The following is a 26,799-nucleotide window of genomic DNA, read 5'->3' as shown; positions in this document are numbered from 1 at the left end:
CTAACTTCACGGCTCCTAGCTACCCGTGGATGCTATCACGGAGGCTCAACATTGCCAGCTTATGACGCAATGGCAGAACCTCAAAGTTAAGGCGGTTGTCGGCTCTGTTACACCTCCTCAACCTGACGGAACTTTTCACTGCCGTCCGATTCCACATGGCTATGCTGTTGTGATGGTGGATGAAGTAACAGAGAGATTTGAGGTGCTCGAGCTTGACCACCCTATAGGTGAAGGGGAGACTCAGCTGGGTCTTGCTCTGAAGACTCCATGTCTATGGCAGAAGGAGCACATCAAGCTTCCGAACTGGACGCCTCCGCCTCCTCCTCCTCCTCCGGCGAGTCATGGCACTCCGCCTCCCCCTCCTTCGGCGAGTGATCAGGGCACTCCGCCTCCTTCTTCGGCTGCTCTGGCGCGTGAGGCTGGCACTCCGCCTCCTCCTTCGCCTGCTTCGGCGCGTCCGAGCAGTCCACCACCTCCTCCGCCTCGTCAGCAATGGTGGAAGATAGACGCCGCCGCTCCGGCTGCTCCGGCGCATCGGAGCACTCCGCCTCCTTCTCTGCCTCGTAAGAGACGACGGAAGAGAGACGCCGCCGCTCCAGCGGCTAGCAGTACAGCCAGAGGCGGGAGACAATATAGATACGGTCCATCTCTCAAGCCTCTAGAGAAGTTACCATACGAGAGGACCGTGGAGGAAAATGCGGAGATCGTTGAAGCCCAAGTGAGGGACTTTTTTGCAAAGAAACCTCCACCTCAGAGGAGACGATAGATCCGGTGAAAGCGAAGCGCACTATCGATGCCCTGAAGCGACCACCACAGCCTTCGCCGGATGACAACCATGTCCGCTATCTTAAAAAGACATTGGAAGATGCGCGCCGGTCGGGAACTACTTCAAGTGATAAAAGGTTAGCAGAACGAAGAAGTGGGAAAAAATCCCAGCTCGGCGAACAGGCGAACAAATCGTGCCCCCCCCCCTCGCTCAAGGTGTCTAGCGATATCGTCGCAAATCTGCCCGGGATGGTGCCCGGTACCAATCCTGGTGATTACCTGGGCGATGATGTACATTTTGATACAATGGAGGTGGACGTGTTCAGATACCAGTACGGGAAGCCTCTCGTCAAAGATGGAAGTCCTGCTCTAACAACGATGATGCAAAGATTCCATGAATGGTACGTGGAAACCTGCAGCAAGTCTGGGAAGGATGCTTTGACGATGAGAATTAAAGACGAGCACGACTTCATTGGACAAGATCTGATTACTGTTGATTTTGACGAGTTTTTCCAGTTCTACAATCAAAAGGCCCTCGACAAATCACTCGTGGCTTGCTACTGTCTGTAAGTACTACTTCTGTAATTAAATCTCTATATATAGCTCATCTCTTTCATTGCGTGCATATATAATTATCCTCACTATATTATGCAGATTGAAGATCGTCGAATGCAAAAAAAAAAAAGCACAAATCTATGACATTGGGTTCATTAGCCCAAATGTCATACATGAATGGATGGTTAAAAAGAATGTCTCAGAAACCGAGGACAACTTGCTACAATCGTTGCTCAAAAATCAAAGCAAAGATAAAATACTCTTTCCTTACAACTTCAAGTGAGTGTTACTGTCTTGTGCATATTCGGTTTCCCTTGTTACTCGAGGTTATAGTAATGTAACTGATGAGTTATGCATGCGTGCGCAGCTTCCACTTTATTCTCCTAGAGATTAAGCTTGAGCAGGGAGTAGTAACCATCTTAGACTCGAGACGAAAAGATCCCGAGGACTATGCGGAAATGACTCAAATGCTCCAGAAGTAAGTTCAATCGATCATTATCGCACCATATTGGCAACTTTGTTCAGTTCCTGATATTAAGTAATTATTTTCTTTGTCTGGCAGGGTTTGGAAAGAGTTCACCACAATTTCTCCGGGACTGCCGACCGAGCTGCGATTTAAACACCCGAAAGTAAGTACTACTACCTAGTTCCGCACATCTCCCATTGATTCTAGCTAGTTTCATCAATACCATTTAGCATGCTTGCTTATCAGTTTGATTGACCTATATTTCTCGTAAAGTGCTTGAGCAGGAACGTGGGAATGATTTCTGTGGATGCTACGTTTGTGAGTTCATCTACAACGCGACAGCCTCTAATAAGCGGGGCTACTCTGAAAAACAATATGAAGTGCGTAAGCAAAAATATTCATAATTTTATTTTATTACGATCATTTGTGTTGACTTTCATTCATACACATGTATTGACCCTCTTCTTCAATTTAGATCTGGCAGATGCGGGATGAACTCCTACCACAAGATTGTGTACGAGCAATTCAAGAGGAATTGGCGGGATTCTTTCTTGACCACGTCATCAATCCAGCCGGAGAATACCATGTGGAACTTGACTTCAGATGTTAGGAATTGTAAGAGATCTTATATTGTATATATGTAGCTAGTAGCGTCGGATAGATATACGAAAACTTGTTGTGCGACCAATCTCTTGGAGGAGAGGTCGATCACTTCTCTCTGTATATGTTCATGACGATCTTGTGTACCTAATGGTTTTCTTCATTTGCTTACTAGGTAGCGTGTTGAGTCCTCTCTATACGTATAATACGTAGCGTCGACCAAGCACGGAGATAAGAGAGGTCACTTCTCTCTAGCTATTAGCTAGCTAACACAATATATGAAACCCCCAAATTAACCCTCCAAATGAAGCACATATACCTTTATCACTCACAATGTTTGAGTGTTCTGTTCAGTCCCTGCAAAAAAAGAATGTTCTTTTCAGAACTTTGATGTCTTCTCCAATGTAACGTGTTCTAAGATTTACCCCGCAAAAAAAAACGTGTTCTAAGATTTTCATACATAGGAGATTGCAAAAGTAGTAAACAGAGAAAATTTCTGAATTCACACCAAGTAACCATACCCAGCAAAACTACTTGGATTACACGGATACTTTTTTTTTCCATTTCAGGCTAGGGACAATAGCTTCCTCTTCCCAGTTTGGACTTCATGCAGGAGCTGTAGAAACTCCTAAACTGAAATGTTGCCAATAGGCATTGGAAAGATGTTACAGAATAATAATTACACCAATCAAATAAGAGGTGCATTTTTCCCCGCAAAAAAATAAAAAAATAAGAGGTGCATTTCACACTACAGTAGGGCTAGAATGCCCCAATTCTCTCTGCAGACACGGGAGGGAGGAGAGAGATATAGAGATGAAAGCACGCGCGCTATGCATTTCCCTTTTTGACCCACGCTCCTATCTCTATTAACATGAGCCAATACAAATGGGACTGGTTTTTTTATTTTTCTTGGGCCCGCCTCCATCGGTGGTATACGGTTGGATATTGTGCTGCAAAGTGCACTTTTTCATCCATGTCACCGGACTAGAGGGTCGATCCGAGCAAGTGGGGAGCTTGCACTGGTTTCCTCCATGATTGAAGGACCATGAGGTGTCGCGCGTCGGCACATCTTAGCCGTTCTCCACACCGGCGGTGGGATCATAAATGGGGATGCATGCGTGGCTACTGTTTGCTGAGCTTCGACTCATTGCTAAATTGCCGATACCTCTCAGACCTAAAGATTGCATGCCATTTCTAATGAAAACATGATTTCTCTGTTTTGGGACCAATAGCTTGTCAAATTTTCTTGATGTATTGCTTCAGAGCTATGCTTCTTATTGGGACATGTTGTATGCGCCCCACCGAATTATTCACCTCTACCACAAGGTGTGGCAATGAATGAATAACTTAAAGCACTATGACCAACCACATATTGCCAAGATATATATATGTGCGGTCAATATCCTGAAAAAAGTTAGGTCGAATACTACACCCGACAAACATGCTATGCTGACTGTACATTAATACAAACTACATGCATGGTATACCAATTGTGAAAGAAGGTAAAAAAAAAACATGATAAAATGATATAAAAAGGCACCGGTTGGTATCACTAACTAAATATTCGATAGCAACAAGCGATATTTGTAAGAGACTTTGCGTAAAGAAACTTAAGTGGACCACACCACCCGCTTCAGGATGAACACATTTTAAGATTAATAACTCAACACAGATTATTGTTGAGATAAAAATAGCAACAGAGATGCAATGTCAAACATTAAAGTAGCATAATCAGTGCAACATCAGCTCCATGGATCTCCTGAAAATTTTCCTTAGTGTTTACAGGAACACCAAAATTTATTATGAACACAACTCATGTAATTTGACTCTCCAAACTTTGCTAACTGAAAATGAATGAGTACAGCCAAACGAAACTCGACTTCTTCTACCATGAACTAGGTTAGAACTACACGATCTTGTTCGTAGTTAGGAATGGTAATTGATTGTTTCAGAAGACACATAACACATGAGCACACAGAGAAAAAACTTAGCAGATATAATAGGAGATGAGTGTGACAAAGCTCTATCATCGGGAGAAAGGTCAATTGAGCAGCGGGTCACGCTTGGTTCAAGTTCGTTGAACATCACTTCATTCATGTGCTTCCAGATATTCTAGTAGAGAGGCAAGAAAGTGAAGCCTGATGCATCGCAGTGTTGTTTTGGGGTTGGTAGCATTTGTGCTACTCGCTCGGATGCCATTTTTTCTTTTGACCAACTTTTACTTGTATGAGGGTTTTCTAGCCACTTTGTATTGTTTCGGCCCTTTGGGCTATAATATAAAGTTGGGCAAAAGCCCACGTCAAGAATTATGAATGGAAACAATTTTCTTACATTGCCTTCGCTGCTAAATTCCCACTACCTCTCAATCCTACATGCCAGATACTCTTTTCTCTGAAAAAATGGTTGTTATGTTTTTGTGACAACCTTTATCAATATTTCTTAGGCTATTGCTTCAAGACTATGCTCGTTATTTGGATATGTGGTGTGTGGGGAACCATATTATTCACCCTGTACCATGGCATTACGAGTACACAAGGAATGGATAATTGAATAGCACTAGAGGCCAGACCAACCATACTATCATGAATGTACATTCTCGATAATAAACTAGGAAGACCAACATAGTACACCCAACAAAAACATGGTATAGTAAATATGCACTAATACAAACCAAATGATATACTGATCGAGGAAGCAACACAAAGAGAATTTAATGGTGTTATCTTAGCAGTGCCACGTAGAATAAATGATGAGATGGAGGAAAGAGAACCCAAAGAAAAGGCTTTGTCTTCTCTTATTTAAGAGATGATCTCTTAGCAACAAATCTTTCATCACGTTTTGTGGAACTAGAGAAAAGATTAAGAGACTGCCATTGTGCATCATTCTTTTTGTCATCTCTAGGTTAAGTGGAATCATTAATATAAGATTGCCGTATCAACCATTATACATGTGGGCATGTACGACGGTGCTAGCTTAGGCATACCACGTAGGATAATGCTGAGGTGGAGGCAAGGGACACTATAAGAAAAGGCATGTCTTTTCTTAATTAAAAGATGATCTCTTAGCAACATGTTTCACCCCATATTTATGGATATTTAGTTATCGAAGATAAGACTAAAAACTAACCATTGTATGTCATTTTTTGTTGTCTTATCTTAATTATGTGGTGGACTGAAGATAAGGCTGGCTTATCAACCACTGCACATGGTCTCTGTGGACTTATGACCGACAGAGATATAGTCACATAGGTCATTTTCTGCCCGCTGCACCTCACCCAAAACAAAATTTGCTATTTTTGTCCATATGTTGTCAATGTACAGAAAAACCTGAATACAAGTATCCCTGTCATCCAGCAGCCGATCGACAAATCAGAAACTAATTTTACTGTCGCTCAATGGCCCCACAAGACACATAGATATACTTTGGTTTCTCGTAGTGGATCATGTTCTACATACTCCACTCCCTTGCCTCTATCCAGAGTGGAGGACAAGTGGCCATGGTGGGAGCGGTCGGACCATTGGGTGTCACACATTGGCACATTCCCGTCGTTCCCTATGCCGATGGTGGTTGCACAAACATCGACATTACGAGGGAATGGAAGGAGAGTAGGGCGAAAAACAAGTAAGGCTAGTTGTAGTGCGTCTCATTGCTAATTTCCCGATGCCTCTCAGGCCTACAGTTGGCATACCTTTTTCAAAGGTTACTTTGTTTTTGGGACCAAGCAGTTTTGTCAAATTTTATTGATGTATTGCCTCACAGCTATGCTTCTTATAAGAAGTTGAGAACATTCATGGTATGTGCATCATCCCACCCAACTATTCACCCTCTACTGCAAGACGTCGATCGCAATGAATGAATAATTTGATCACTAGTGACCAACCATATTGTCATGCTCTATATTGTGATGTCATGGGAAAAAATAGGTCTAGATATATACTACAACCAATAAACATGCTATGATAAATGGACATTAGTACAAACCACATTTTATACCAGTTGCCGAAGAAGCTAAATAACTCACTGTAAAATTACGAAAAAAGGAAAGCGGTTGGTATCAATGAGAGAATATCATGTGCAAATCAAAGTTATGATGGAACCCAATGAAAACCACTTGGAAACTATATTTTGAAGTTTCAAAAAAATCTCAAAAGAATATATTATGTTAAGAAAGTGATGCTCTATTACCATGTAAAATTCCAAGTTCAAACTCTAATTCAAACGAAAATTTGGTAATAAATATTGCCAAACAGTAAAGGCCACTATTCATTACTGAATTTGTTTTTTTTTGTACCTAGTAAATGACTTTGTGCTTGAACTTGACATTTTCACGTGCTAATAGAACACCACCATCTTAATGTACTGTATTTTTTTATAAAATGTTGGATACTTTTAAACATGGTTTCCATTAAGTTTTCATTGTAACTTGGTTTCCACCTGATATTTTCTCGGTATAAAAAACTAAACATTTGAGCGCTGTAAGTGATGTTTGCAAGTGACTTTTCAAACAAAAACCTTACACGAACTGTTACTCAAAAAAAAATTTACACGAACCACTCCATCCACTTTTGATGACCAATTATTAAGACTAACTCGGTGCAGATTACTTTTGAGATAAAAATAACTGCGGAGATGCGATGTCGTGCAGTAAAGTATCATAATCAGTACAATGCTAGCTCCATGGATCCCTTAAGATTACCCTCAGTGTCGCACCAAAACAAAAATATTATTAGGAACCCAACGCATGTTTCTTGACTCTCTGAACTTTGCTGACGTGAACATGAATAGGAACTACATAGAAACCACCTGTTCCAACACGAACTAGGCCTCAACTGCATGGTTCCATTGGTAATTAGGATTGGACAAACTCAACTCAAAACTCTGGGTTATCTCATGGAATTGATTAACTGAGTGGGTCAAAAGACACCGGATACGAGTGCATGCGCACATAAAGAAGGAAGGAAGAAAATTTTGAGGACCTTGAAGATCTGGAGCAAATAAAGAGAAGATTTTTTTCTCGTCTCCTTAGCTTTTTATTGGGAACGGCAACTGAGGATGGTGAATCATCTTTCCCATATTTCTTTGCCCTTTCAATTTTACCATAAGTAAAAGCAAGAGCTTTGCCTTGGGAGTACCAATGGAGTCATTGTGGAACCTTGGCAGGGCCGTCGGTGGTAGTCTAGTGAAGCCACTGAAGTTTTGACGCAAAGAAGACCCAAATTTGGCCACCATGTTACAGTTTTATTACTCCCTCCGTCCCATAATGTAAGACGTTTTTTGATACTACACTAATACCAAAAAGCGTCTTACATTATGGGACGGAGGGAGTATGTTTCTTGAGGTGAATGAGCACATCGAGAAGATGTTTGAATTCAACATTTAATGTTTTATTTTCGAGTATACTGCCTCAATTTGCCTTCAAAATCAGGAGGACATTTTCTACGACAAAATATTCTTTATTCGGAGGGTGGAATGATGATGGAACTAAAGGAATGAAACATTGCTCGTCTTGTTCAACAACGACCGGAGTAAGGTGCCTAGTGCAAGCCAGACAAAAGAAATCAGAACACTACAAAACTTTGTTCATCTTAAGAAAAATAACAACTGCAGTAGGCTAGAATGCCCCGATTATCTCTACAGACATGGGAGGGAGGAGAGACATATAGAGAAGAAAGCACACCCCCTTATCCACTTTAGACGGGAGCTCTCGGGGCCGGAGTGGGAGGATTGGGACCGCCTTCGGGCTATGATAGCCGACGTTCGCTTGTCGAACAGCGCGGACACGGTGTCCTGGAGACTTTCGGGCTCAGGCAAATTTACTGTCAAGTCCCTTTACAGTGAGCTATCCCGGGGCCATGTCCCTATGGCTGCCGCGGGGCTTTGGAAGGCTCGAATTCCTCTCAAGATCAAGGTGTTCCTCTGGAAACCTTGCGCGTTGTGTGGCGTTCCGGAATACGCTGACCATGTGTTCTTCCATTGCTCCTTGGCGCGCTTTGCCTGGAGCGCGGTCCGGGAGGCCGCGGGGGTGGATTGGGATCCACACTCCCGCCCAGAGGTAGTGTCGTCTTTGTCCTCAGTCCAGGGTTCTTCGTGTCGTGTTATGTGGACAAGTGCGGCGGCCATGTTGTGGGCTTTGTGGAACATTCGTAACAAGTTTACTATTGAGGGTGTGTTCCCCTCTCACCCTGCTGACGTAATCTACAAATGCATCTTGTTCTTGCAGCAATGGGCCCCGCTGGGAAGGCAACAGACTCTGATCTACATCTTCTGGCTCTAGCTCGACTGCGCTCTGTCTACTCCTCGTCGCGAGCCCCGACGCCTCCTTCCGCAATCTCATAGGGATGGGTGGCCCTTTTGGTAGTGTTTCCTCCGAGCCTGCGTGCTCTTTAGTTGGCTGCTCATGCCATGTAATGCTTCTTTCGTTTCGCTTCGGGTTTGCCTTAGACTCCGTGAGACTAGGTCTCCTTTTGTTCGTTTTGTTGGTTGGCTGTGCACGCTGCCTGTGTTGAGGGCTTTATTAATTTAAAGCCGGACGTCCCTGACGTCTATGTTCTAAAAAAAAAAACACACCTGCACCAAACATTTCTCTTTTTTGCCCACGCTCCTATCTCTATTAACCCGAGCAACAAGAGCTTCGCCTTTGGAAGCGCCAGTAGCGTAGGGCGTACGAACGGGACTGGTTGTGGTATTTTTCTTTGAGCCCTCCTCCATCCGTGGTATAGGGTGGGGCGTTGTGTTGCAAACTGTTTTCACTTATCTATCTCACCAGGGTGGAGGGTCGATCCGAGCAGTGGGGGGCTTGCACTGGTTTCCTAAAAAACTGAAGAGGGATCTTAGCCGTTCCCAATGCAGGCGGTGTGTGAATAACCAGGGATGCACAACCGCTTGCAGATCTCGGACTCATTGCTAAATTGCCGATATCTCTCAGACCTAAATATTGCATGCCATGCCATGTTTACTCTGTTTTGGGACCAATAGCTTGTCAAATTTTCTTTATTTTATTGCTTCACAGCTATGCTTCTTACTGGGACATGTTGTATGCGCCAAGCCAAATTATTCACCTCTACCACGACATGTAACAAACTCGCAATGAGTGAATAAGTTTAAACACTACTGACTAACCATATTGCCAAGATATATGTTGGGATCGATATCTTGAAAAAAGTTAGGGCAAATACTACACCCAACAAACATGCTATGCTGATTGTACATTAATAGAAACCACATGTTATACCAATTGGGCTAGTAGGGAAAAAAACGTGATAAAATGATATAAAAAGGCACCGCTTAGTACAAAAGCGGGTGGTATGCTCCACATAAGTTTCTTTACACAAAGTCTCTTACAAAGCTAGTACAGAAGCTCTAGCTCATGGAACATCACAAGATCCATGTGATTCCCGATAGGCTAGTACAGAAGCGAGAAAGTGAAGCAGAATGCATCACAGCGTTTTTATTCACTTGGTAGCATTTGTGCTACTCATTCGGATGCCGTTTTCAAATTTTGGCCTCTTGTTTGAGGGTTTTCTAGCCACTTTGTATCGGTTTGGCCCTTTGAGCTGTAATACAAAGTTGGGTGAAAGCACATTTCAAGAATTATGAGAAACGTGTTTATGACATTACGCTCGCTGCTGAATTCCCCCTACCTCTCAATCCTAAGTGCCACATATTGTTTTCTCTGAAAAATGGTTGTTATGTCTTTGTGACATCCTTTGTCAATATTTCTTAGGATACTGTGCTCCTCGTATGGACATGGTGTGTGTGTGTGTGTGTGTGTGTGGGCAACCATATCATTGACCCTCTACCATGACATTAAGAGTACGCGATGAATGGATAATTGAATAACACTAGAGAAGCCAGACCAACCATATATACTAACATGATATACGTTCTCCATAGAAAACTAGGCAGGCCAACATACTACACCCACCAAAAGCAAATGCTATACTGATCGAGGAAGCAGCTCAAAGAGAATCCAATGTGAATTGATACAAAAAAAGAGTTCACCCTCATAACTAATTAAAGTTCTAGCAGTGACACACAACATTTGATAAAAAATCTGCAAAAGAAAAATACTTACGCTGACACACTTAACTTTTAGTAAACAGCTTTTAATCCCAACTCGGTAAACTTTACCTTTTAGGTACAAACGGAGATGCAATGTTGAAGTGTAAAGTAGCATCGTGAATGGAATCCCCATTGCAACACGTATTGGAAGAAGAATACAAAGATGTGAAGTACAAACAACTAAGGGTTGGCAAATCAAACAATACTGTTGATATATACTGTTATCCTGGCAGAAAAGATGGGCCAAATTATGCAACAAAAACATGCTATATTGGGTGTGCATCAATACAAACAACATGATATATAATTGAGAAAGCAGCTCAGATAGTACGTGAGATGATGCAAACAAATCTTTCAACCTCAAGACTTTCCACTCAGCAGCTCAGTGGAGAGCTCCTGACATATTTCCTTGTGTGTTACCAAAACAGGGAAATTTCATATGAACACCTGGCATTTCTTGACTCTCCGGACTTCTCTTATTCGAACATGAACAAGTACAACTAGATGAAACAAACATGTTCCACTACAACCTAGGCTTGAACTATGTGGTTTCTTTAACAAACTAGGATATGATAGGAAATAATTCACAGCTGGGGGATATATATCTCTCAGAATCGATTGACCAACTGGGATGGAAGAATATTGAACACATGAGCAAGCAGGTAAAAGAAGTGCGAAGATTTGATCCACCCAACAAATGCAGAGTTTTGCAAGGGAAGTGGCAAAGAGCAGCCATGGAATCAACGAGCTTTTTACTTACATGGAATCAAAGAGATTTTGGTTACACATGGAAAACGAGTCACTGACATTTTGACACCATCCTACCAAAGAGCAAGACATGAAAAATCCCAGGTAACTGAAAGGGGGAGTGACCGAAGAAGCAAATGCGCAAGCATTGCTCAATTAATTTATTGAACTGGGTGCCAAGTGCAAGCCAGCAATAAAATCACATGCTACAAAATTTTGTTCATCTTACCAACTACAGAAAAGGATCTATGAATCCGAAATCTAGAAGGTACATGGTCGGTTTTATCTCTAATTTCACATCTCTTGAGAAATCAAGAAACAAATCTATCGCTAATTAACAGAACTTCCAGTGTTCAAATTCAAGGAAGTATGGCATGCCTGTAATATTATTGTTTCTTGCTGAAGTTGGGCTTCACCGTGCAGGAGTTTTCGCCAACTGAGTAGGCAGGCTCTAACCAGTAGAGAACATGATCCTCTCCATGGAGTACTCGCAGGTTAGGAGGTCCAAATTTGACTGAATTTACAAAGCTGATAAACAACAGGTGCTATTTCTGAATCTGTTGCCTGGAGACCAAACACATGGCATGGGAAGCGCCTATTGCAACCGAGATGACACGAGGAGGACTTGGATCCTCATCACCGTCAGCAAGAAAATTAACTTTAACAGGTAATGGTTGCACTTCTGGAAGATCGGGAACGCCTAGCTGGCAGTCTCTTGCATTTCCCCACATGTGCAGGTCACCTTTCTCTGGCCACACAAAGAGAGTAAATTCAGGTAAGCTACTCATAGTGTGAAATTTTAGTTGCTTGCATTTAGCTGACACGCAATGTGTTACAGTCTTACAGAACTAGAAGAAGGCAACATAACTAAGCTAGTTAAAACAAGAATGTTGAGAGAGACATCTTATGAAACGAATAAGATGCTCTTACAGTGGCAATATATCTGGGTTTCGTGTATCAAAATAAATGGACTAACTGAAGTTTAGTTACGACAATGGTATTTCTTCTTCATTACTCGAAATTAACTAAAGTGTGTGCTACAAAACTAGTAAGTAAATCTTAGAAATCCGTTCTTTTCATCAGCAATACATGCAATTAAATTTGTATGCAACGCCTGTTTCCTGCATAATTACAACAGTAACAAAATACTGATTATCTGCCTGACTGGTTAACTTTATGAATTTTCTCTCTCATATCTCCAGTCTTATAAACTATACACGAGTCCCCAGTATTTTCTTGGACCTACTAAATTAGTAATACTTTCACTCCCCAAATGGTTTTCAACGTAGACAGTTCTATTCTCAATTACTCAATGTCATGTGGTGGTGGTGGTGGTGCATGTTTACCCTTTCCTATGAATCTTCAGTATAGACATTGTGTACTACGATTTACTAGTAAAGGAAATGGCGAATGGAAGGTAGGTGAGACTAAGAACATGTCAAGAGTTCCCTGCACAGCAACAACCACCATGAATGACTATCTTTAAGACGAAAAAGAGAAACAGCATTCACCTGATATAGCAGCAGAAGTTGATCCCCCACAGGCTATGTAGACAATTCGCTCCTCAGACAGAGCTTTAATGGCAAGTGGAATTCTATGATTTTGAATGGTTGGATGCCCTAGTTGGCCATGTCCGCCATGTCCCCATGAGAGAACTTCACCTTCATCTGAATATAGTTAACAGAGGTAAGATATGTCACATACTTGTATGCTGCAACAACCAATACATTGTTCTGTGTTTGCTATATCAGCAGTCTGAAAATAATACAACTAATAAGTATACATCTCTATGAATACAGTGGTGTTATGCTGGTTGCTTGCTGTAAGATCCAACAGAACTTGTTTCATGATCAAATGTGGTCTTATGATTGAAGATCATTATTGCAGTCAAAACAAGCATTAGGCATAATTAACCAACTTGGTGAGACAAAGGCAAATGTATATGCTTTTATCACTCCTGTCTGAATGTTTTTTCTTCAGAACTTCGATTGCAGTTCTAATTTTTCCAATGTAATATATTACCAGATTTTGATAGGAGATCACAAAAGTTGCCTTCCCTTAGTTCATAGAAAACACCTGAATTTCCAACAAGTAAAACATACCAGTCAAGGCTAAAGAATGGTATCCACCGCATGCTACTTGGATTACATGGACATTTTTCAGGCTAGGGACAATTTGTGGCCTCCAGTCACTGGAATTGCTTCCTCTGCCCAGTTCGAAGTTTGAGTTTGCTGAAGATCATAGACAAGTAGTAGAAACTCAGTAAAGCCATAAGTTGCCAATAGGCATTGGAAAGTTGAACGATATAATAATAGTTACAAAGTTAGATGAGATGCATTTCAAATTAAATTAGTACATAAGTCCCTTACGACGGAACCTGGAAAGCCAGAATGAAGAGATGTTATCTTCGCAATGTACTAAGCAAGATCATTGAGATTTGAATACTAGGAAAGTAATGCAAAGACTGTTAAGATGTTGATAAGGAAGCTTAAGAGCATTTTAGAAAACTATCATAACCCACGTAACTTATGCCCGATGGATGAAATGAAAGGTCTGGGCATGTAGTTGGAGGAAAAATATTGTGCTGCCACAACATTTCACATTAGCAAGAACGTTGTAAATCCATAATTGCAGCTTAATATGAAGTGCATGGTGTTGCATTTCACATTAGCAGTAAGTTAAGTATACAACCTTTTCCCTAGTTTTGTAGAAGGGCATCAGTGCACAATAAGTTAAATACATGGTGTTTACTAGTTAATAACTTAATACACAGTGACATCCTCACCTCCCCAACTCCATAGCTGCCCATCTGAGGTGAGTGCAAGGGTGAAGAAGCCACCACAAGCAACCGCAGCAACTGGAACAGGCAGCGCGGTCACCTTGGAAGGAACACTGAGAGAGCCGGCTTCACCTGGACCACCCCCACTCCCAAGCCCTAACCTTCCATCGCCTTCATCACGACCCCAAGTGTAAAGTTCACCTGTTACAAGTCATCAAAATGCAAGGATCAGAGTGGAGGGAGTTTGATGATAACAAGGACAATATTTCAAAATGACAACAGCAAAAGTTCTAATTTCTTTCACTTCCTCACACTATTCATTCGCACAAGGCAGTATAGTAACCAATGATAAATAAAAAGTGTATGTCCGGATTAATCGTGGAAAAAAAGTTACAAACAACCTGATTCCGTAATTGCCGCAGTATGCGCTCCACTCGTGGCAATGTGCACAATCTTCCCTCCCCAAGGGCCGTTCACTTTCCTCGGCAACAGCTCTCTGTGGTAAACGTAGTGCCCCAGAGCTCCAAATCCTCCATAACCCCTGCAGACTACTAGAGTAAACTGAGTGATGCAGCAGCCAGCCACAACCATCAACCATCACAACCAAAATGCAGCACATTCTACTCTCGCTATTCATCCAGCATCTGATCGTCAGTGAAATTTTCAGAATGAGCGAGCAATGTGGCAGTGCCGTGTCCTCACCAGGTGAAGACGTCGCCGGAGGCGGTGAGGGCGGCGGAGTGGATGCCGCCGAGCGCGAGGACGCGGAGGCCAGCGAGGTTGGGGTTGGCGCGGGGCACGAAGGCGGAGGCCTCGTCGCCGAGCCCGAGGCGGCCGCCGTCGCCCTTGCCCCACACCCAGGCGGCGCCGTCCACGAGGAGCGCGGAGTGGAAGAGCCCGCAGGAGATCCCCACCTCCACGCCGCCGGCCGCCTCCGTCCCCGCGGCTGGGGGAAGCCGCCCGGGCGTGGGCGGGAGGACCGGGGACGGGACGGGGAGGAGGAGCCGCGCGACCGGCGCCGGGTAGAGGCGGCGCTCCTCCTTGCCGCCGCCCAGCTGGCCCGACGCGCCGCGGCCCCAGGAGAGCAGCGACACGGGGTGGTCGCCGCCGGAGTAGAGCGTCGGCGCGGCGGCACTCGAGGTAGACGAGGCGGAGTAGCAGCGCCGGCGGAGGGGCAGCAGGCGGCGCAACATCGCCGGCGGCGGCGGCTGGCGGCTGGGTTCGGCTGTCAACCGACGGAAGGAAGGAAGCAACTAGTAGTAGGAGCACAGAAGCTGGCCCGTTAAGCGCCCAGCCCAACCCAACAACTCTCCGTTCTACCGGCACGGAAGGAGGGGGAGGAGGAGGGGGAGAAAGGAGGCATCTTGGGGGCTGGCGATGGCGAGCAAGGCGACGGCGGCGACGTCGTGGCGGTGGCGGCTGCTGCTGCTGCTGCTGGTGGCGGTGGCGGCGCTGTGCTGGATCCCGCCGGCGATCGCGATGGCGGCGGCGGCGTCGACGGCCAAGAAGGGGGCGCGGAGGTCGCTGCTGGGGTTCGTGGAGGCGCAGGGCAACTCCTCCTACCGCTGCAGCCCCTCCGGCCCCTGCATCCCCTGCCAGTACTCCGAGAAGGTCAGCCCTGCCGCCCCTCCCCTCTCCTTCCTTCCTTCCAGCCAGCCGGTTCTCCACAGGGATTACCCACCCACCCACCCTATTAAGAGAAAACAAAATGGATCTTGGGAGGATGAAACATTGATTGATTGATTATGCTGGGGCTGGATTTGGGGATTGTGTGCTCATTGATTCCGTTGGTTCAGATGTACTAGCTCCTAGCCAGGCGATCCGAGTTATTGGGTTGGAGTGTGTGCTGAGAGAAGGTTGGGATCTTGGTTAATTTCGGTTGGAACAGAAGAACATTCGAGCCCTTTTTGCTCCGAATTTATGAGAAAGATCACAATTAGTCCGTTGTAAGCAAACGTAGGCATTTTGAGTTAGAATTTACCGTCCCAACCAGAACCTCTAGTGCCCACATCAATTTGTTAGTTATGTTCCAGTTTGACAGTTTCGTATGTCGAAACTTGTGATGTTGTTAGTTTAAAAGGAAGCAAACTCTGCTGCCCATGAATCTGCTAAATCTTTTATACTCTATATGTTCCAGCCACGTTTGGTTGGCATGAAGAACGAGAACCTCCAGATAATTATGATAAAGGCCGCATAAGCTAAATAGATAGAAGTGTTCTTTGGAGAAGGAGGAGGGCATGTTGCGGTCAAGGGGAAATACAGATCTTTTGTGCCATGTCGGGAAATTTCTAGTATTATGTTTGAGTTGCCGCAACGGTTTCTCTGTCTCGCATCGATATGTTCTGGATCACCAAATGACCTTGAGGTGTCCTATCTTTGTGCTATAGAAGCCAAAGTTTCCTACTGGGATTGGAAATTGATCCTTCTCTAGCTGGAAGCACTGGCTCTGCTCCTATCTTAATCTTATAGTACTAGTGTGGGTGTACTCTCAAGATTGTAAACATTGGTTGAATTGTGTTTCCATTTATATTAGCCATTCATTTCTACAGTCGCCCAAAATCATCTACCTTTGGTTGCTATTTGACTAATGACAAGGAGTTGGTATTACAGCTTGAGACAGATTACATGAAAGAACTATGCTACTCCCTCCGTGACGGAGGGAGTAGTTCATATATTACATATTATCTTTATTGGTCAGAACCCCTATTTCCAAACTCCTTCTAGCATGGTATTGTTCTGTCATCTCAATTGATTGACTCCTTATTTGAACATTGCTTGGAAAATGTGACCCGGAAAGTGGTCAGACAGTTGTATCAAACTTATCTTCTGTTAGACTTGTAGTTGTGCTAAACTGCTAATTATTCAGTTTGATTAATTGTTAGCTTCATGATCACATAACAGTGTACCATTTTCTGAACCATGGTTTATCCAGCATCTGATGATCACATAGCTTGACATACTTGAAGATTTTTCTAGAAGATAGCTTCTGCAGTTACAGAGAATTCCATTACCAACAGATATGTTGACTATGGCCTGCTGCCCCTTTTGTATTTGCTTGGCAAACTTAAGTCTGGGTGCAAAACTTCTAATTACCACTTGTGCAAGCAGTACTATCATGTAATGAAATGGCATGTTTATTATATATTGATTTTAAAGCTGACTGACACTCAGTTTTCTTTCTTTATTATTACAGAATGATGAGAAGTACTGCTGCAGCGAAACTGGCTACCGTTTGCCTTTGAAATGTGTACAAGTACAAAATGGTACAAAAGAAGAGAACAAAACAAAGGATAGAAAGATGTTGGCTGAGACATCCACGCCAACTGGCCCAAAACATTATGTTACTTACAGGAGTTGTGTACCATTAGAGGATGAAGAGAAGCTATCTATTCTTGGTTTCGAGGTAATAATATCATTAAAACCTTTTTTGGTTCTTACTACTCCCTCCGTCCCATAATATAAGAGCGTTTTTTACACTACACTAGTATCAAAAACGCTCTTATATTATGGGACGGAGGGAGTAGTATAAAGCTGCATGATGCATCACCCTGTTATCAATTTCTAATATCATGTTACATTTGGTTCTTACTTACAAAGATTGCATGCTGTTTTCTTGTTTCCTATACCATAATCTTTGGATAAAAAGTCTTAAACTGTAAATAATCTTACAAAAGATTGTTGAGGAAGCGAGAATCTTTTGTAAGCTTCTCTTCAAAACTGGGGTATTATCTCAGACGTAAGCAAGAGTCGATACATATATTTTGTTTTCAGTTTGTGGCAGTGGGTGTCTGGGCGATGAAATTTATACTGATATGAAGTATGGTGTGAATCCCAATTACTTTTGAAGATTGAAACTTCCAGTTCTCCAGTTAAAACTTGAAAGCTGCTTATCTACCCTTAGAAAATTGAACCATATGTTCTGCTTGTCGAACAACTTACATGATTGTCACTAATCGACTAGTTACAGTCACATCACATTTGTTGACAACACGATTTCTTCGGAGTTCTCATTGATTGATGTCTTGACGTTGTCCAGGGCGAGTTTTGCGTCATTTTTGTCTGTGACTCTGAATCCCAAAGCAATGTCCTTTGCAGGTCCTCATGGCTGGAATGTTGCTTGTAAGTGGGCCGTTCGTGTATTACCGGAAACGGCAAGCAAGTCTAATGCAAGGGGTTTCAAGAATCCCGACAAACGCTCCTAGGTTTTAGCACGGACCAGTTAATGGGATTCGACAGATCGCTCATGATGATCCGTCATGCCATTTTGGCTTTGCTGATTTCCCCTGTGCCATTGTAATGTATCTATCGACACATGTACCTACAGAGGAAGCTTCTGATAGGACTAGAAAACCACAGTGGCTAGCCTTCTTACATTGTGCCTTGGGTTGAATTCGTGAACCAAATCTCTTGTATCATACTACTATGTAACAAATTGTGCCTTTTTCTTTATCACAGCACCGGAATTTCCCAGAACGTTGAATTCTTGAAATTTTCATGCTATTAACAAATCTCTTGATTATCAATTGAAGTCTTGAATTTTCTTCATCACACCAATTATTTTTCTTTTACCAAATCTCTTGTTGTCTACTGGCATCAACAATCTATTGGCACTAACATCCTGAGAAAAAACTCTTACCAATGGGCACCAACATATATTGGGATTTTTATTTAGAAGAACAACCAATGGCCTACTAAATGAACCGGTAACCCGGCACTCGCAAGAGACAACGGCACTACATCACTAATCCGGCACTCGTAAATGATGAGAAGTCTACGGAGCGACCTTATTGATCCCAACACAAATCTCTGGGATGTGGACCTAGTGAAACAAACTTTCTGGGAAGTTGATGTTCAAAGAATTCTTGGGGCTTGGAACCTGACTTTGTTGCTTGGAACCTGACTCATACAACCACTTTCTCTGTGCGCTCAGCATATTATGTTGAATGGGAAGGATATGATGGCCAAAGGTTAAACATAGGTCGCAATACCATGCAGGCGGTGGTTGCCCTATAGGAACTCACTTGCGTGCGGCGCTTCCATCTATGGGCCCGCAAGGTCGTCCTCCATCACTTTGGCCCAACGAGAGAGAGGCACATTTGACGAACAAGGAGGATTAATTCTTTTGGGGCTGTGTTAGGGTAGGAGTATATATATAGTACGTGTCAAAGTGGGGATGGGACATATACTAGGTGTCACACATGAACACCAAGCAATTGGTATTAAACCTCATCCAATTTGGGGACTCAATGTGCCGGCAAAGGGTAAAATTCTTTCGAGAGCTATGCATAATCTATTCCTTGTCGGGTTACCCTGGCGAACCGCCATATCAAAGTGAGTGGAGAATGCTCAGTGTGTGGGATTGGGGCGGAAGACATTAAGCACCTACTATTCAAGTGTACCCGAGGAAAGCATGTTTGGAAAGCTCTAGGTATTCATGATCTAATTGAGAAAGCATGTCTTGTACATCATCATGGACAGGCAGTTTTGGAGGAGTTGTTGTACTCCAGCACTGATCACTCATCAATTTTGGGACAAACTCTATCACGAGAGCTTGTTGCGGTGGCCAGTTGGTATTTAAGGTGGGAAAGGAGGCAAGTTACTCGTGATATTCAGGTGCAGTCCCCTGAAAAATCCACAATGGCAATCCAAGGGTTGCGCTCAAATTTTAGGTCTGTTGTGGTTCCTAATGCAAGAGAGAGAAAGGAGATTTGGACTCCACCAATGGGTGATTGCGTTAAGATAAACATGGATGCCTCATTCGATCTAGATTATTTGAGGGGAACTACTAGCGCTGTCATTCAAGATAAAAAAGGGAAGTTTATCGCTGCGAGTAATGTACAGTTGGATTTGGTTTAAGATGTTCTTTCTGTTGAAGCTTTGGCTCTCAAGAATGGATTGCTCTTAGCAAAATTAATAGGTTGTTATGAAGAATGAGAGGCAACCTACGGGTATTGCTGCAGCAATCTTCCATGATTGTTTTTCTATGGGGCATGATTTTGTTAGGGTTAAATACGAGCATGCCATTAGGGAAACAAATTATGTAGCTCATGAACTTGCCCAGTTGGCAAAGTTCCAAGTCTGTAGGGTGTGGCTTGATGATCCTCCCCCCTCTATTGTACCTCTTATGGTGAACGATGTAACATTATTTTCCAATGAATAAAGAGGTTATTTTGAGGTAAAAAAAGTCTACCGAGCGCGGCTGCGAGGTGCCAGTGAGCGAGTGACCCTCGCGTGGCTCATCACGTTGCATGCGAATATGGATGACCTTAGGCTACTCATAGTGGGGAGTATCATGCGTATGATACACACTAGTATACTATCTTCATAGTGCATAATATCATAGAGTAGTATCATTAATTATTTTAATTATTAACATGCATGACACAAAGTAGCATACCATTTATTATGATACGGTATCTACCTATGTTACTCCAACCCTCTTTTTTTTTTAAATTCTCTACCACATCAACATGTTTGCTATTTTCGAGTGCATGATACCGGCTAAGTTACCACCACTATGGCCTTAGCTAGCTGTAAACATTATATATAGACTATTCCTTTGGTTCGGCATTCCACATGACCCAATTGTCATTCCTGTAAACATTATTACCGATCAATAAATCCTAATTATAGTTGCCAAAAAAACTTGTAAACATATCATGCACAAGTCACATGCTAGCCCGTGCCATCAAATACAATTTTTCTTGCTTGTCCATGTGTGTGTCAATATATGACGTGGGCTTTCAAGTCAAGCCCACTTTTTTTGGAAAGGAGGATTACCCCCGCTTCTGCATCTCATGATGCACACAACCATTTTATTAAATATAATGCAAGATCGCAAACCAAGTCTCAAACAATCCTCAAACAAAAGCTTAAAGAAAGTTGCCATAACCGACGAAAATAGGGTAAGATGACTATACACCTATCCTATTGTTGGACCGCCATCCAAACTGATTGTAAGTCAATCCCACTTGAACCAAAGATAATATTAGCACAAGTCCATCCAAACCGCATGGACTGCACAAGTCACGTACTAGCTTGTTCCATCAGTACATTTTTTCTTGCTTGTGCATGCAAATAACATTGCTTTATATTTATTATTTGCTCGCCACACACATATATGTGCCTGATAAAATGTGACAAAATCCCATCAAACAAAGGAATGGAGGGATTTGGAACTTACCGGCGAAGGCAGCAGTTCCCCATGCCTACGCCTGGTAGGCCTACAAGGCAGCCCCCTGCTGGGCCTGTAGCTGGTGGTTGCGGTTCTCCTGCTCGGCCATCCGCACCTCCAAACGGCATACCTTGTCCTTCAGCTTGAGGCAGAGGAACCCGGGAGGAATGTTGAACGCCTGCATGATGAAGACGTATATGGTTTGGTAGGCCATCATGAGCCAAAAACTCTCATCACTCATCATTTTCATCTGCAAGAGCGAAGAGGGTGTGACATCCCTCTCGGTGTTCTACTCCTCTAGCCGCCGACATCTTTCCTTGAGCATGAAGCAGAGGAAGGCGAGTGGCATGCTCACGAGCTGAGCGAGGAGCACGTGTAACAAGGGCAGAGGCGGAGCTATGTACATTGTCGGGGGGCTATGCCCCCCCCCCCCTTGGATCAATTTATGAAGGAAATTTGTTGAGGAGTGCTTAGATTAATTTTTTAGCATTTAGAACCCCAAACGCCGTGGAGGTGCAGAGGAGCCTTGGTTGTGAGGTGTGCATGGGCTGGGACGAGAATTTTTTGTTTATATTCTAAAACTAATAGAATATATAAAGTTTGTGACAAAATAACTTACAGAAAGAGAAAAGCTTTTGAACTGAATTTACTGCGATGAGATCTTTTAACAAAAATGTTAAGCATGAACTATATATGTCATCTTTAAGCGTCCAACACATAGACCGTTCACGATCACAAATAAATTAATGCAAAACATTTAGCTTGCGATTAACATGCATGACCTAGTTCCCAAGGAAAACACACATGTATTACATGTTTCTATAATGCCAATGATCACAAGAAGAAGTATTCCTTCAAATACTACCATATATTGTTCCAACACATGTGGTTTAGATTCTGGGGCCATTGGAATTTAGTTCACCATGTACATGATGACCAACGCCCAATATCTTGAACAACCGATGATCCTAGCAAAGCACAAACACTTTTCACCACACTCCCAACTAGCATGCTACCAAACAAAACCACTAAACCACCATTATCTATATCATAGCACCTGACTATAGAATCGCCCTAATAAGATGGAGCATAAAACAATCTTGGAACACCACAAGTCTCCAAAGCAAAACGAGAGTAATGTTCATTGATAAGCCTTGCTACAAACGGCACATGATAACTCGTGAGTGGATCTGGCAATGCAGGCAGGGGGGCAATGGCGGGAATGACTCCTCCACGTGGTCATCCTCAAGATATGCCCTTGGCATAATCCATGTCTCTTCGAGTAGGAGTAGAGAATGTCAATGGCAATGGCGGAGTACGGCTTGAAAGCCAAAACTGGTTCAATACATACGAACTACATGCGGTTTGAAAAATGCAATCGCCTCCGATTTTTACTACACGCGGTTTCAAATTTCTAGCCGTTTGGACAAAACAAAAAATCGGCTCTGCTGAATATTACAGACGGCTTTGTAACTTGGGGACATAATCGCTTTCGTGGCCTGCTGCTAGTGCCCTTTTTCTACCAGGGAGAGAGAACTCATGATTCAAATCAGATGACTACGGGGATTCATGCTCTAATGGATAATTATGTCACGTTTCATGTCATAATGCTATTGTGAAAATGGGTGGGGCGAGGGAGGCCTCTTGTTGGTTTTGTAAAACTTAATGTTGATTCTTCCTTTTACCAAGACCTGCTTAGGGGATGGGTGGTGCATTCCTCAGGGCTGATAAAGGTAAATTCATTAATGGTGAAAATTTGAGAAATGATTGATGTGCGGATGGTGGAAATTCTGCAAAAGGCGCGTTGCAAACATCTCGTTATTAACTATGATAATCTGGAGGTTATTGACACCATGAAGAATGGAGGTTATTGACACCATAAACAATGTAACTGTTATTTGAATGAATAAAGTCTTGTGTTCTTTTAAAGAAAAGGAAAGTTAATCATATGTTCTGCTTGTCAAACAAGTTACATGATTGTTACTAATCACGTCACATTTGCTGATAACATGATTTCTTCTCAGTTTTCATTGATTGGCGTCTTGACTGTTATCGAGGGCGAGTTCTACTTGCTTCAATTTTTCAGTGACTCTGCATCCCAAAGTTGTGTCCTTTGCATTTCCTCATGGCTGGAATGTTGCTGGTAGGTGAGCCGTTGATGTATTACCAGAAAAGGCAAGCAAGTGTAATGCATGGGGTTTTAGGAATCCTGACGAACCCTCCTAGGATTTAGTGTGGACTAGTTATTAGGCCTCGTTCGGTTACTAGGGGATCAATGCCCTAGAGGAAGAGATCCACACGTGGATTGGGTTGACCCCCTCCTATCACCCAATCCCTGTCACTAGATTCCCCCTGTTGACTGTTGATCTAAACCAAATCAGCCTTTGGGCCTCGTCGGGGAACGATTCCACATCTGGCTTAATACACATGGATCGGGATGAAAACCTGGCTAATACATGTGGATCAAACTCAAACCAAACAAGGCCTTAACGGAATTCGACTGGTCGCTCGAGATGATTCGTCATGCCATTTTCGGTTTTGGTCTTTCCCCCTGTTGCATTACAATGTAGTATCTCTACAATCTACTGACGGAGGAAGTTTCTGACAGGAGTAGAAAACCACCGTGGCTAGCCTTCTTACATTGCGCCTTGGGTTGAATTCATGAACGAAATCTCTTGTATCATAGTACTATGCAAAAAATTGTGCTTTTACTTTATCAAACCAGTAGGATTTCCTTGTCCGAGAAAGAACGGTTTGGGTCGACGCCTCATTGCGAAAGTCAGGTTCTCATTAGCCGGTACTGGGTAGAGAATGTATGTACCTTAGCCTTTAGATTCCATTTTGTTCGGATCATCACAGCAGTAAAAGCTCTTCAAGTCCCTTTTAAAATGGTTTTCAGCTGAAACTTAAGCCATCTACTGGCATCCTGAGAAAGAACTCTGACCAATGGGCACTAACATACATTGGGATTATTGTTTAGAGCAACAAGCAAGGGCCTACTGAATGAACTGATATTCTGGCACTTGTAAGCGACAATGGCACTACACAAGTAATCTTGGGGCCTAAGATCCAAACATCGATAAAAAACACGAAATAGAGTCGGATATAATAGCATATCATCAGCAACCTTGAGCTCTACAAAGTAGCCCATCAGTTAGTTCATCTCCAGATCACAACCACCAGCCCAGCCTCACATAATAAGAAGGCATACACAAGCATAATAAACTTCTGAAACTAAAATGCAGAGAGCTCCATAGCCACCCTTCTGAACATCAAGCTACGTATACTCCCTCCCTAATTACTAAAAAAATATTGTTATATACGCTATTCGACAAGCATTCGTCCACCGCATCTCGGTCATACTATAAGTATCCCAAGGACTGACGAGCAGAAATATAGTTGGACGAACAGCCCGGCCGGTTCTTGCTCCACAGACTACGCTCTTTGCACTCGCTAAAGAGGCTAAAGAGGCAGGACGACGCAATCGCGAACCAGCTCAGGAAAGCCATCGCGGTGGCGGCCATGATGCTCGGGCAGTGGTTCCCCGAGCACATCATCATGTCGTCGCTGATGAGAATTGTGATGCCCGCCGATGCACTCGCTGCGGCACAAGTCACTGCTCCCGTGGCTTGCAGACCAGACGTTGGGGTTCAAAGCCGGGTCGTTTTTAGGAGAAAGTGAAATGCACATGATCATCAAATGATCCTTTGGTTGCAGAACATTTTTAGTGTAAGAGTCCACAAGGAATGACAGATGGCTGTTTGCTCTAAGGTGCCTGAGAAAATATGTGACTTATCCAGTCCCCAATGGAAATTATGGTGGTAGCTCTAGGAGTCCGGAAGGAGCGCTTGAGAAGAAGTGCGTAGACGTCCACGGCAGCCAGAGCGAGGCTCCACAGGCATCAACCTGTGGTTGGATGGTTAGAGGGACTGTGGTATTGGTATCCCCAGCCTACCAGGGTTCAAGTCCTGGTGCTCACATTTATTACTGGATTTATTTCAGGATTTCTGACGATGTGCATTCAGTGGGAGGAGACGTTCCCGCCGATTACGAGGTGCCTACGGTGACTTCGTAAATTTCAAGATGATATGCCGGCTCAATCTTTCGGAGGTGCTCATAGGGATAGGATGTGCGTGTGTAAGTTCATAGGGTGAGTGTATGCACATGTATACAAGCGCTTGCGTCCGTACTGTGTTAAAAAAAGGCATTGCAAGGTTGCTGCTGCTACCAGGAGGCTGCTAAAAAAGAACAACAGTTCCTTCATCTATAGGGGTGAACTATAGGAGGAAATCAACTCCGAGTTGTAAAATCAATTTATAGTTTTTTTTCCGTTGAAATGGCAGGATTCCTACATTCATTAAGAAGAACAGTGGCTCAGTCTGACAGTATTCTGGCGGATGCACCTGCTCAAACACTTGTAGCGGCCACAGTACGTTGTGAGGGACTGCCTGCTGTTGTGCAAGTTCCGCAGGAGGGACTCCCAGATGGCCCAAATTCGAAGGACAAAAAACAGCTAGGACCAAGGAGGACTACAACTGCTGATGGGTCTGCCACTGTTCTTGGTAAAAGGGATGGACGTGAGCAGGAAATAGACTCGCGTGCAGGGGAAGTCATGGACCAGAAGAAGAAGATAAAAGGAGGGGTTGCTGTTGAGGGTGATGGAAAAGTGGACGTCGATGGTGGCCATGAAGCAACCGGCATAGGGGCTACCGGTCAACTAGTGGGTGCCAAGGATGGCGCCCACCAGGAGCCATGACGCTCCTAAGTTGGAACTGTCGAGGTCTCGGGCAGCCTCGTACAGTTCAGGAACTCGTGTGCCTTGTGCACACCTACAAGCCCAAGATCGTCTTCCTCTCTGAAACGCGGCAGAATAATAAGTATGTCAAGAACCTAAAGTGGAGGCTAGGCCTCGGTCATTGTATTGCGCAACCCGGTATCGGAAAAGGTGCCGGCATTGCCCTCTTTTATGATGAGAGTGTGGAAATAAAAAAGATTGCCGTGGGGGCGAGATAAATTGATGTGTTGATCCGCTTGCACCCTCAGGACCCTCAGTGGCGAGGTACCTTCGTGTATGGCGAGCCAAAAGGACATGAACTTCATAACATGTGGACTTTAATGCATAGAGTAAATGCTGCAAATGTGCCTTGGTTGATGATGGGTGACTTCAATGAAACAATGTGGCAGTCTGAGCACATCTCGGCTACAAAAAGATCAGAAAAGAATATGGAATTTTTTTGTTCTGTTCTTGCTGACTGCAGTTTATTTGATCTTGGTTTCAAGGGTCCTATTTGGACATACAACAATAAGCAAGAAGGTAGGAAGAATGTGAAAGCTAGGCTGGGCAGAGGGGTAGCTTCTGCAAATTGGTCTGATCGTTTTAAGAATGCCACAATGGAGCATATTTGCTCTTCTCGGTCTGATCATTTGCCCATCCTATTAAGATTCAGCAAAAGACAAGAATGGAGACCGATTGGTGCAAAAGGGGCCAAACCATTCAAATATGAGCAGATGTGGGAAAGAGTTGGTTCGCTGCAGACTAAAGTAGTGGTATCCTGTAGCAGAAATGGTGCGGCTACCAACTTACTGGATATTGGGATAAAGCTAAAAGACATGCAGAATGACCTCAAAGGGTGCGCGCAGAGAGACTTCGGC

General features: G+C 43.5%; 2 protein-coding genes across 2 annotated transcripts; one reads left to right on the top strand and one right to left on the bottom strand.

Moving 5' to 3' along the window:
- Nucleotides 1-11,316: 11,316 nt before the first annotated feature.
- Nucleotides 11,317-15,252, bottom strand: LOC109782647 (RCC1 domain-containing protein RUG3, mitochondrial). Its single transcript, XM_020341271.4, has 6 exons — nucleotides 14,676-15,252; nucleotides 14,375-14,514; nucleotides 13,980-14,174; nucleotides 13,297-13,425; nucleotides 12,706-12,861; nucleotides 11,317-11,942 (listed from the first exon to the last, which is right to left on the bottom strand). Exons 1-6 carry the CDS (start codon nucleotides 15,164-15,166, stop codon nucleotides 11,740-11,742), a joined length of 1,314 nt encoding a protein of 437 aa, XP_020196860.1. The 5' UTR covers nucleotides 15,167-15,252; the 3' UTR covers nucleotides 11,317-11,739.
- Nucleotides 15,253-15,262: 10 nt separating this feature from the next.
- LOC109782648 (uncharacterized) lies at nucleotides 15,263-18,446 on the top strand. Its single transcript, XM_020341272.4, has 3 exons — nucleotides 15,263-15,584; nucleotides 17,167-17,376; nucleotides 18,069-18,446. Exons 1-3 carry the CDS (start codon nucleotides 15,351-15,353, stop codon nucleotides 18,180-18,182), a joined length of 558 nt encoding a protein of 185 aa, XP_020196861.1. The 5' UTR covers nucleotides 15,263-15,350; the 3' UTR covers nucleotides 18,183-18,446.
- The last annotated feature ends 8,353 nt before the right edge of the window (nucleotides 18,447-26,799 follow it).

Source organism: Aegilops tauschii, chromosome 5 (assembly GCF_002575655.3).
Source record: "Aegilops tauschii subsp. strangulata cultivar AL8/78 chromosome 5, Aet v6.0, whole genome shotgun sequence".
NCBI classification, from domain to species: domain Eukaryota; kingdom Viridiplantae; phylum Streptophyta; class Magnoliopsida; order Poales; family Poaceae; genus Aegilops; species Aegilops tauschii.
This window is presented reverse-complemented; position numbering and strand designations above follow the sequence as displayed.

Excerpts from the sequence above, each read along its gene's own strand:
- LOC109782648 (XM_020341272.4), top strand. The coding sequence starts at position 15,351 with ATGGCGAGCAAGGCGACGGCGGCGACGTCGTGGCGGTGGCGGCTGCTG. Across the intron at positions 15,585-17,166 it reads CCTGCCAGTACTCCGAGAAG|AATGATGAGAAGTACTGCTG; the intron begins GTCAGCCCTGCC and ends TTATTATTACAG. Across the intron at positions 17,377-18,068 it reads TATCTATTCTTGGTTTCGAG|GTCCTCATGGCTGGAATGTT; the intron begins GTAATAATATCA and ends TGTCCTTTGCAG.
- LOC109782647 (XM_020341271.4), bottom strand. The coding sequence starts at position 15,166 with ATGTTGCGCCGCCTGCTGCCCCTCCGCCGGCGCTGCTACTCCGCCTCG. Across the intron at positions 14,175-14,374 it reads TGCGGCAATTACGGAATCAG|GTGAACTTTACACTTGGGGT; the intron begins GTTGTTTGTAAC and ends GACTTGTAACAG. Across the intron at positions 13,426-13,979 it reads GCAGCTATGGAGTTGGGGAG|CAAACTCAAACTTCGAACTG; the intron begins GTGAGGATGTCA and ends TATGATCTTCAG.